Here is a 12,317-nt window from a genome sequence, read left to right on the forward strand (position 1 = left end):
GCCCGCCATGTTGAAAGAGAAGCAGCTCTGGGCCCCCCACCTGCATACGCTTCACCATCATCAACTGTTCCACCAGGGGCTGTGTCTCGCCTGTCAAGTTCATGGTGCCCTCGAGCAGGACCACCGCATGGACCGTGGGGTAGCCAGTCTTATGCAGCTGCTCCGAGTGCACAGCCAGCATTGTGGGGATGCTGAAGGGAACAGATATACAGGGGACAGTGTGAGGAGCCAGGAAGAGGTGGAGAGCAGGTGAGAGCAGAGGGGTGGAGGCCAGGGGCCACAACTCCCCACCCACACCCTGGGCCCGATCAGCCTGGGAGCCAGGTACCTCCTAATGAGCGTGCCACACTGCTCAGCCTGGCTCCGGAGCTGGGGGTTGCTGAGACTGGCCAGGATCTCCCCAAGCTTCAAGAGAGAATGCTCAATGGCAGTCCAGGAGGCTGGTGAAGAAGAGGAAATGCAGACACACGATGGGAAACAGACGAGAGGAAGACACTGGCCCTGAGCTAAAAAACTTTGGCCCCCCTGGGCCCTCAAAACCACACATGGAGGTTTCCCCTGAGGATGACATGGAGGCCAGGGGCCTGAGGGCAGCATGCACTCTTTCTAGAAGGGGGGTGAGCACCAACAGTGAAGGCCCTAGAAACTAGCCCCAGAGGCCTGCCTTCTAGTGGAAGCACGCAGCCGACCTTAGAGCCTACGTATGGCCTAACACAGGCAGGGGCAGAGAGAGGCACAGCAGGGCTGGGGTCCAGTGGCTGGAACAGGGAGGCAGCCGCAAATCGCATCAGGAGTGGCCAGCCTTGCAAGTGGGCACCACTCTCTACGGCTGTCGAGCTAGATTCCTCACCAGCCTTCTGGATTCAGCCCTGCCTCACCCTGCTGAGGCCTCTGCTCTCACCGCCCACCCCCTCTGTAGGTGCCCCAGCTTGGCTCATTGCCACCTCTCAAACTCACTCTCCTCAAGCCTTTGTTCAAGCCCGGATACTTCAACAACTCACCCAATTAGTCCAACCCACTGACCTCTCCTCCTAAATGCTTGAAATGGTCTATACCGCATTATTTTGCACTTAATTCTGAGTCACTTATCCTAGTTTACAACTCCACAGGGTCAAATGATGAATATTGGCACCAACTAGCCCGTTAACCTCCATGTGGCATGGGGGAAAAAAACCAAAAAGATAAGACCCGAGATCCATTAAAATTAAGTTAAATATTCATTTACTTTTCAAGCCACTAAACATTTGTCAAGGGCTCAAGATAGGTAAGACACTGTCAACGCAGCCCATTTTTATGGAGGGATCATCTCTCTGGACTTTTGACAGTAACAAATATACTTTGAGAAGTAACAAATATACTAATCCTAATAATAAATTCTCCAAACAGGTCCTGAAGACCTGGGTGTGACCCATTCTAGCATTCTTGTTACTGGGAGTGTAAGAGAGCCTTAGATGGTCTCAAGCCACTACAAGACCATGGCCTTGGGCCCCATGACCAGAAACACCAGAGTCTCCCCTCCCACCAGGTGATCTGTCTCCTCTCAGACTCTGGAGGGTTCCAACATTTCACATCTGCACTTGAATCAAGAGGTGCATGATCCAACAGGCCTGACAGCAGACAGGTACCATGTTTAAAGGGACGTGTTAGGCAACACTCAAACCCAAGAGTCATGTGCTTTCAGACGAGTAGTGTGAAGACAAACACAAGGATGGATGGTGTGCTTCTCTCGTCCTCTAATTTCTTCCATGTATGTTAATGTACTGGTCTTGCTCCCCACTAGCATGTATGTTTGTTGAGGGCAGGGACCCTGCCCCATGCTCCTTTGGTAGCCCCCCGCCCCCCCGCCCCCAGCACCTGGCACAGTGCTGGGCGTACAATAATGCTCAGTAAATACCTGTTGGTTGATTGGCTCGGGTGCCACCCTGCCCAAGTCCCTGGGATGTATGCAATGCTTATGGGGAGAAAAAAAAGGAAGTGGGATGATTTCAGATCCTCCTGGAAAGAAGTGGGATGGCATCCTGCCTCTCCCCTCTCAATTAAAGAACCGGCTATGGGAAGAGCGGCAGGCGGGGCTCAGGGGACCCAGGGGGACATACAGGCCTCCTCTAGTTTGGCGATGTGGAGCAGGGCCCGGTTCTTGGTGCTGCTGAGGGTCTTCTCCAGGCGCAGCAGACACATGGCAAGCTGCTTCTCCCCGGCCGCTGGAGCTGGAGCGCCGGCCTCCAGCCCCTCCCGGAGCCGCTCGGCAGAGGCTGCAGTACAGCGCAGCAGCCAGTGGAGGGCGCTGAGAAGGGCCCGGCACAGCCCGATGCACTCCTCGGCTTTGCCATGACAGCTACCGGGGAAAGGGTGCAAAATCTGTCTCCGCTCCAAAGGCTGAAACATGACCCACACCACTGTTCCCCAGAGTGGCCGGCACACCCCTCCTGGGGAAGAGAGCTGGGAAGCTAGCAAAGTCCTAGGGAAGACAGCCCCGTCGGCTTCCACCGGGCAAGATTTCAAATGAGCCACTCCAAAGAGAAAAGGCCTTTTGTCCTAGGGGACTAAGGAGAAAAGGATGGGGATGGGTGGGTGCAGATGAGCAAGAGGGAAGAAGTGCGGGACCCCATCGAGTTGGTGTCAGTCTATGGACTAGGAGCTTCTCCCTGACACTAAGATAATGCTGGAAGGTTACGAGCCCTGCCATTACCTCAGTCGGTCACAAAACATGTCCATGATATCCAGCAAAGCCTGGACACACAAGTCCCGGGAAAAGTCATCAAACTGTGGAAAGAACAGTAACAATACTACGGAACATCCCAGTCAACCCCTGGGCTCACACATGAGGCAGATGGCATATTCAGGATGCCTGCTCATCTTTCCTCCAACCTCAGGTTTCAGACTCGGCATTCTTTCTTTCTTTCTTTTTTTTTTTAGATTTTATTTATTTATTTGACACAGAGAGAGAGACAGCTAGAGAGGGAACACAAGCAGGGCGGGTGGGAGAGGGAGAAGCAGGCTCCTGGCTGAGCAGGGAGCCCGATGCAGGGCTCAATCCCAGGACCCTGGGATTATGACCTGAGCTGAGGGCAGACACTTAACGACTGAGCCACCCAGCCGCCCCCGGCATTCTTTCAACATTGGAAATTGGCTCCTAATATCCAGCCTCCACTTGCCAGGATCCCCCTCCCTCCAATGGAACACAGCAATGCCATCATGTGCTGCCTGTCCAGCCTCAGAGTTTGCATGATCAGAGCAGTCAAGGAGGTGGGGTCCCACCTATGACTATTATCTCTCTGCTCCCCCTGCCCTCCACCTAGCTCATGAGTGGCTATGGTCATACCTTACTGATTGCTGTGAGGACAGAGGAGTAGGACACCATCTGGAGGGAAAGAAGAAAGACAAAGTTCAGACAAGTGTCACACAGCTGACAGGATCAAATACTGACACTTAAAGTTTCTGCAGCTCTCCAAAAACCTCAACCCCTTCAAGAGGCCTTCCTCAACCCACTGAAAGAGAGGCATTGTCCCTATTCCTGCTTCTATCGCAATCACCGTAAATGACATCATCAGCATACACCCACTGATAAGATGAGGGTGGGCATTCAAAGGTACCGAGTTCCATGTTCACATGCCACTCACTGTCCACTACATACAAGGTTCAAATGACTGTTGGTAGGCAGAAGAATGGACAGGAATGAGGTTATGTTACTTTACTCCTACAAGTTCTATAAAGGGTACTTTTATTTGGACAAGAAATGGAGACGAACAAACATTCCCTGCAAGGAACAGGTAGCACCTGCACCTTGAAGTAGGTAGGGAATTTCATTATGCACACTCTTACTGATTCTCTAGGACCTGCTCTCTAGGACTCCTCCAGGACACCTTCTCTGATCAATCCCAACCTCCCACCGAGAAATTCTTCCCCATGTGCTCCAACTAATTGCCTTATACCCATCACGACACAGTGGGTGCCTGTTGCCCCCACCAAACCAGGAGCTCCTTGAGGACAAGGACGCTTTTACTCAGTGACCACCGTGAACTTGCTGAGAATGTCTGTAGAATGAGTAAGGAAAGACATACCCTGGATCAGCATTTCTCAAAGTAGCTTCCAAGGTTGCACTGTTCGATAGAGAAGCCATAGCCACATGTGGCTGTTTAGGTTTAAATTAAATAAAATTTAAAATTCAGCTCCTTAGTCAGACTAGCCACGTCGCTACATGTGGCTACGGCTACTGTATCGGACGGCACAGATGTAGAGCATTTCTGTTACTGTAGCAATTTCTACTGCATGATGTTATTCCAAAGATTCCCCAAGATGTTAAAAAATTTTACACACACACACACACACAGAGCTTCTGTGTGATATTAATTTGAGAAACTGTGGAATAAATAAATATAAAGAGCTTTCTTTACTATAGAGTATCTCTAAATCATAATATGCGTGTATACAATGAGAACCTCCAAGATAAACGGAGACAAAGTAAGCAATACTTTCCAAGCTTATTTGACTAAGGGAAATCCTATCTGAACTGTGAGCTCCCTGGGAACAGAAATAGTGGTGAATTTATATCTGTTTCTCTAGAACCTAGCCTGCGCCTAGCACATAGTATGTCCTCAGTAAGTCTTTACTGCTTTGGATTGAATTCTCAGAACTAGCATTCTGAAAAAATTGTACTTTAAAAATAAGCCTCTGGGGCGCCTGGGTGGCTCAGTCGGTTAAGCGACTGCCTTCGGCTCAGGTCATGATCCTGGAGTCCCGGGATCGAGTCCCACATCGGGCTCCCTGCTCAGCAGGGAGTCTGCTTCTCCCTCTGACCCTCCTCACTCTCGTGCTCTCTGTCTCTCATTGTCTCTCACAAATACATAAATAAAATCTTTTAAAAAATTAAAATAAATAAAATAAATAAACCTCTGTTAGTAAAACCTATTCATCACCATCATAAGATTAGAGTTGTAGTTCAAAAGAAATAACTAATGTGTCCTGAATGAAATTAAAACCTACGGAAAGCCTTCTAAGTTGTCATATTTTTAAAAAATAGTTACAGCATGCTGATAAAATATGAGTAATACTTTAGAAAGTAGTTACATTTATATACTCAACACCAGTGGCAAAATACACCAAAATAAAAAAGCAGAATACAATGACAGAAACTGTCAGGATAATCACCAGCCTTGTGGGCTGTCTTCCCTAGAGGAATAGAAATTTCCAAAGATTTAAGGAGAAAGCGAAGTCAGCCTCAATGGCCTTAGTATGGTGAATTTTACATGCACGGCAATGCCTTCTGTGTATAATTTCTCCAACAGAGTGCTCTCTGTTCAGACACCTTTAACTGCTATTCTTAAATAAACAAGAGCAAAACACACAGAGGACTTAAATACACAATTAGCGTTTAGCGCCGCTCTCAGCAAGATGTTCTGTGAACCCATAGCTGGTGTCTGATGGTGATCAAAAAGTTGGGAGCCTGCCTGGGCAGGATGACCATAACGTTCCAGGCGAGTGTTTGTTTATTTATAGCTGATGTCCCCATGGCAAGAGCTTGGCAGAGACCTGAACCTTGTTGGATACCAACCTGAAGGGGGAGCTGGATGTTCCCACTGAAACGGACCCCAAACTACCAGAAGAGCAACTCCCCCCCCCAATTCTGTATGTTCTGAGGGACGCTGTACGTTCTAATATATTTATGGTCTCCAAATTCAGAATTCCATCCAGTAAGTTTTTGCTAACAGTTATCAATAAAGCACTGCTACTCTTGAGACCTAAAAATACTTTCCACATGGCGAACTGTTACTGTTTTTCACAACAGTATTTAACCTCTTTCACTCTTAATATATCTATCAACATAGGAGTTCTAAGCTACCACCAGCCCCTGAGGTGGGAGCCCCTCTATGTGGCCCACTGCACACCTGGCTAGCCCAGACTGACCAGCGGCTGCTCTCTCCTCTCCTCTGCTTTTGATAGTAAACACCCCCAACTACTCCTAAGTGCCCTCCACGTGCACAGCACTGGACTGAAGAGCTCTTGACTCTGAAGGAAGAATCAATGCCTAATTTTGCATAGCACTTTACAAGTACTGAAGCTCCCGCATATACATTTATTTCTCTCACTGTTACTTCAGCCTTGCTCTCCCTCTTGCCTTCCCATCAGTGTTTACACATCTCGAGATTCTTCTGTCTTTGAGAGAACTTCCCACAGACCCCCCATTTCCAGTTAACCACCATGCTCTCTCTCCTGCTCTTAGACTTCTTTTCAGACTCTTATGAGGAATCCTTTTCCTATGTGTGTTCCCTACATGTGATTGGTTCCTCGGGAATTTGGCTTGGGTCATTTTTTTTGCTCACTCTCCACCCTCTCTGGGCACTATTGTCCATGTCCACAGCTTCAATTACCATCTGCAGTTGACAACTCCAAAATCAACAGTACCAGTCTAGGTCTCTTCTTCTAAGTTCCACACAGGTATGTTCAACTGCCTACCAAGTATTTTCTCTTTGATAGTCCACACAGGCCACCTTACTTAAGAAGGCCAAAATCAGGGGCGCCTGGGTGGCTCAGTTGGTTGAGAGTCCAACTCTTGATTTCAGCTCAGGTCATAAGCTCATGGTCATGGGATCAAGCCCACATTGGGCTCTGTGCTCAGTTGAGAGTCTGTTTGAGATTCTCTTTCTCCTTCTCCCTCTGCCCATCCCCCTGCTCGTGCTCTAGCTCTCTCTCTAAAATAAATAAATCTTTAAATAGGGAAGAGGGAAAAGCAGGCCTCCTGCTGAGCAGGGAGCCCGATCTGGGGCTCGATCCCAGGGTCCTGGGATCATGGCCTGAGCCGAAGACAGGCGCTTAACGACTGAGCCACTCAGGCGCCCCTATACATATATATTTTTTAAAGATTTTATTTATTTATTTGACGGAGAGTGACACAGCGAGAGAGGGAACACAAGCAGGGGGAGTGGGAGAGGGAGAAGCAGGCTTCCTGCTGAACAGGGAGCCTGATGCGGGACTCGAACCCAGGACCCTGGGATCATGACCTGAGCCGAAGGCAGATGCTTAATAACTGAGCCACCCAGATGCCACTAAAAATATATATGATTAAAAAATGTATTAAATATTTAATATATATAATATATAAAATATATTTTTAAAAAAGAAAAGAAAAACTATTTAAAAAAAAAAAGGCCAGGGGCACCTAAGTGGTGCAGTTGGTTGAGTGTCCGACTCTTGGTTTCGGCTCAGGTCATGATCTCAGGGTTGTGAGATCGGGCCCTGCGTCAGGCTCCACACTTGGCGTGGAGTCAGCTTGGAACTCTCTCTCCCTCTCCCTCTGCCCCTCCCGACCATGCCTGCTCTCTCTCTCAAATAAATAAATAAATATTTTTAAAAAAAATAGCCAGGGGCGCCTGGGTGGCTCAGTCATTAGGCTTCTGCCTTTGGCTCTGGTCTTGATCCCAGGGTCCTGGGATCGAGCCCCACATCGGGCTCCCTGCTCCGCGGGAAGCCTGCTTCTCCCTCTCCCGCTCCCCCTGCTTGTGTTCCCTCTCTCACTGTCTCTCTGTCAAATAAATAAATAAAATCTTAAAAAAAAAAATAGCCAAAATCAATGTCCTCTCCCCCACTCAGCTGCACCCCAACAACGGCCCTACACTTCTCTCACTGTCTCCTTATGATCCCATCAGCCATGATTTCTTCCTCTCTCTCATGCCCCTCATCCTGGTAATCACTAAACCCTCTCATTTGCCACCTCCTTGTTCTTGAATTGATCTTCTCTGCTGCCACTTCCCATGCTTATGCTAATATCATCTCTTACCTGAATTACTGCAATAGCCTAATCAGGAGTTGGAAAACCATGGCTCAAAAGCCAAATTGGACCCATCACCCTCTTTTGTAAATAAAGTTTCATTGGGGCGGGGGCGGGGGGGGGAAGAGCGCCTGGGTGGCTCGGTTGGTTAACCATATGCTTTCAGCTCAGGTCATGATCCCAGTCCTGGGATCAAGCCCCATGTTGGGCTTCCCTCCTTATCGGGCTCCCTGCTTAGCAAGGAGTCTGCTTCTTCCTCCTCCTCTGCCCCTCCCCCTGCTCCTCTCTCTCTCTTGCTCACTTTCAATCTCTCAAATAAAATCTTTTTTAAAAAAAATAATAAAGTTTCATCAGACCACAGGCATGTCCATTTACTTATATACTATCTATATCTGCTTTCAAACTATAATGACAGAATAATGGTGACAGAGACCACATGGCCTGCAAAGTGGAACGTATTTACTATCCGATCCTTGGCAAAAAAAAAAAAAAAGCCTGGGTGCAAGGCTGGCTCAGTAGAAGAGCATGTGACTTTTCATCTCAGGGTCATGAGTTTGAGCCCCAGGATGGTGGTAGAGATTACTTAAATAAATAAACTTTAAAAATATACATATGCCTGATTAAATGGTCTCCCTGCCTTCTGTCTTACCTCCCTCCAACTCATTCTTCTAACTACCACCACAGTGATCTTTCTAAAATTAATCCACAAATTCCCCAGATCCACAAAGTCAAGGAAATCGCCATCAAAATACAACCGGACTTTTTAAAAGAATTTAACAGGTGACTTTAAAATTTGGAAAAGAAAATGCCTGAAAACACCCAAGAAATTTTTGAAAAATAAAACAACTAAGGGAAGACTTGCCTAACCAGACATCAAACATACTATAAAAGTATAGTAATAAAACAGTCAAGTACTAGTGCAAGCAGAGACAAATATATCAATGAACTAAACTAAAATATCAAGAAATAGACCTTTGTAAGAGAATTTAGGATACGGATGAATGGCCTATTCAATAAAGGCAGTTGAGCCAACTGTCCATCTATTTGGAAAAATAAGTAAGTTTGGATCTCTTCCTCACACCACAATAAATTCTAAATGGACTCCCATCCAAGTACTAACTAGGCCCGACCCTGCTTAGCTTCCAAGATCAGACGAGATCGGGCGCATTCAGGGTGGTATGCAATCAGACAAGAAGAAGAAATAAAAGGCATCCGAATCAGCAAAGAAGTCAAACTCTCACTCTTTGCAGATGATATGATACTTTATGTGGAAAACCCAAAAGACTCCACCCCAAAACTGCTAGAACTCATACAGGAATTCAGTAAAGTGGCAGGATATAAAATCAATGCACAGGGCGCCTGGGTGGCTCAGTTGGTTAAGCGACTGCCTTCGGCTCAGGTCATGATCCTGGAGTCCCTGGATCGAGTCCCGCATCGGGCTCCCTGCTCGGCGAGGAGCCTGCTTCTCCCTCTGACCCTCCCCCCTCTCATGTGCTCTCTGTCTCTCTCATTCTCTCTGTCTCAGATAAATAAATAAAATCTTTAAAAAAAAAACAATGCACAGAAATTGGTGGCATTCCTATACACCAACAACAAGACAGAAGAAAGAGAAATTAAGGAGTCGATCCCATTTACAATTGCACCCCAAACCGTAAGATACCTAGGAATAAATCTAACCAAAGAGACAAAGAATCTGTACTCAGATAACTATAAAATACTCATGAAAGAAATTGAGGAAGACACAAAGAAATGGAAAAAGGTTTCATGCTCATGGATTGGAAGAACAAATATTGTGAAAATGTCTATGCTACCTAAAGCAATCTACACATTTAATGCAATCCCTATCAAAATACCATCAACTTTTTTCAAAGAAATGGAACAAATAATCCTAAAATTTGTATGGAACCAGAAAAGACCCCAAATAGCCAGAGGAATGTTGAAAAAGAAAAGCAAAGCTGGTGGCATCACAATTCTGGACTTCCAGCTCCATTACAAAGCTGTCATCATCAAGACAGTATGGTACTGGCACAAAAACAGACACATAGATCAATGGAACAGAACAGAGAGCCCAGAAATGGACCCTCAACTCTCTGCTCAACTCATCTTCGACAAAGCAGGAAAGAATGTCCAATGGAAAAAAGAGAGTCTCTTCAACAAATGGTGTTGGGGAAATTGGACAGCCACATGCAGAAGAATGAAACTGGACCATTTCCTTACACCACACACAAAAATAGACTCAAAATGGTTGAAAGACCTAAATGCGAGACAGGAGTCCATCAAAATCCTAAGGAGAACACAGGCAGCAACCTCTTCGACCTCAGCCGCAGCAACTTCTTCCTAGAAACATCGCCAAAGGCAAGGGAAGCAAGGGCAAAAATGAACTATTGGGACTTCATCAAGATAAAAAGCTTTTGCACAGCAAAAGAAACAACAAAACCAAAAGACAACTGACAGAATGGGAGAAGATATTTGCAAATGACATACCAGATAAAGGGCTAGTATCCAAAATCTATAAAGAACTTATCAAACTCAACACCCAAAGAACAAATGATCCAATCAAGAAATGGGCAGAAGACATGAACAGACATTTTTCCAAAGAAGACATCCAAATGGCCAACAGACACATGAAAAAGTGCTCAACATCGCTCGGCATCAGGGAAATCCAAATCGAAACCTCAATGAGATACCACCTCACACCAGTCAGAATGGCTAAAATTAACAAGTCAGGAAACGGCAGATGTTGGCGGGGATGCGGAGAAAGGGGAACCCTCCTACACTGTTGGTGGGAATGCAAGTTGGTGCAGCCACTCTGGAAAACAGTATAGAGGTTCCTCAAAAAGTCGAAAATAGAGCTACCCTATGACCCAGCAATTGCACTACTGGGTATTTACCCCAAAGATACAAATGCAAGGACCCGAAGGGGTATGTGCACCCTGATGTTTATAGCAGCAATGTCCACAATAGCCAAACTGTGGAAAGAGCCAAGATGTCCATCGACAGATGAATGGATAAAGAAGATGTGGTATATATATATATATATATATATATATACACACATACACACATACACACAATGGAATATTATGCAGCCATCAAAAAGAATGAAATCTTTTTTTTTTTTTTAAGATTTTATTTATTTGACAGAGAGAGATAGTGAGAGCAGGAACACAAGCAGGGGGAGTGGGAGTGGGAGAAGCAGGCTTCCCGCAGAGCAGGGAGCCCAATGCGGGGCTCGATCCCAGGACCCTGGAATCATGACCTGAGCTGAAGGCAGGCGCTTAACAACGAGCCACCCAGGCGCCCCAAAAAGGAATAAAATCTTGCCATTTGCAACGACGTGGATGGAACTGGAGGGTATTATGCTGAGCGAAATAAGTCAATCAGAGATAGACATGTATCATATGACCTCACTGATATGAGGAATTCTTAATCTCAGGAAACAAACTGAGGGTTGCTGTAGTGGTTGGGGGGTGGGAGGGATGGGGTGGCTGGGTGATAAACAATGGAGAGGGTATGTGCTATGGTGAGTGCTGTGAATTGTGTAAGACTGTTGAATCACAGACCTGTACCTCTGAAACAAATAATACATTGTATGTTAAAAAAAAAAAAGAAGAAGAAGAAGAAGAAGAAGATAGCAGGAAGGGAAAAATAAAGGGGTAGAAATCGGAGGGGAAGACAAACCATGAGAGACTATGGACTTTGAGAAACAAACTGAGGGTTCTAGAGGGGAGGGCGGTGGGAGGATGGGTTAGCCTGGTGATGGGTATTAAAGAGGGCACGTTCTGCATGGAGCACTTGGTGTTACAAGCAAACAATGAATCATGGAACACTACATCAAAAACTAATGATGTAATGTATGGGGATTAACATAACATAATAAAAAAAATGGTAAAGTGAATTGTAAAAAAAAATTAAAAATAAAAAAATAAATTCTAAATGGATTAAACAAAATAAATACAAAAAATAAAAGCGAAGTGTTGGCAGAAATTGGAGAAGAACATATTTTGATCCTTGGAGCAGGGAAGCCCTTCAGCAAGACAAAAGCCATATAGGAAAAAATGGTTAGGGCGCCTGGGTGGCTCAGTTGGTTAAGCGACTGCCTTCGGCTCAGGTCATGATCCTGGAGTCCCGGGATCGAGTCCCGCATCAGGCTCCCTGCTCAGCAGGGAGTCTGCTTCTCCCTCTGACCCTCCCCCCTCTCATGTGCTCTCTCTCTCTCAAATAAATAAAATCTTTAAAAAAAAAAAAGAAAAAATGGTTAAATCTGACAATAAAAACATTAAAAATTTCTGCATGCTAAGAAAATAAAACCAGGGGTGCCTGGGTGGCTCAGTCAGTTAAGTGTCTGCCTTCGGCTTGGGTCATAATCCCAGTGTCCTGGGATCTAGCCCCGAGTCAGGCTCCTTGCTTAGCAGGGAGCCTGCTTCTCCCTCTGCCTGCCACTCCCCCTGCTTGTGTGTGCTCTCTCTCTCTGTCAATCAAATAAAGAAAACATTTTTAAAAATAAAAGAAAAAAAAAACAAAAAGTTAAAAAAAGTTATAGAAAATTTCA

General features: G+C 45.9%; 1 protein-coding gene across 10 annotated transcripts in view; it reads right to left on the reverse strand.

Annotated features, from left to right (window-relative positions):
• The window catches only part of MED24 (mediator complex subunit 24), a 37,142-nt gene that overhangs the window by 11,104 nt on the left and 13,721 nt on the right, over window positions 1-12,317 (reverse strand). For 8 of the 10 annotated variants that reach the window (XM_064582479.1, XM_064582482.1, XM_064582484.1 and 5 more), the window contains 6 exons: window positions 3,323-3,361; window positions 2,690-2,763; window positions 2,097-2,335; window positions 1,895-1,951; window positions 329-440; window positions 41-191 (listed from right to left, as the gene is read on the reverse strand). In XM_064582479.1, coding sequence (XP_064438549.1) covers window positions 41-191; window positions 329-440; window positions 1,895-1,951; window positions 2,097-2,335; window positions 2,690-2,763; window positions 3,323-3,361 — 672 coding nt within the window. The remainder of the gene's footprint in view (window positions 1-40; window positions 192-328; window positions 441-1,894; window positions 1,952-2,096; window positions 2,336-2,689; window positions 2,764-3,322; window positions 3,362-12,317) is intronic. The other 2 variants (XM_045888968.3, XM_064582481.1) reach the window with 1 other exon arrangement.

This window comes from Mirounga angustirostris, unplaced genomic scaffold (genome assembly GCF_029215605.1).
Source record: "Mirounga angustirostris isolate CCGP_5_RB_7025 unplaced genomic scaffold, mMirAng1.0.hap1 SCAF_17, whole genome shotgun sequence".
Lineage (NCBI taxonomy): Eukaryota > Metazoa > Chordata > Mammalia > Carnivora > Phocidae > Mirounga > Mirounga angustirostris.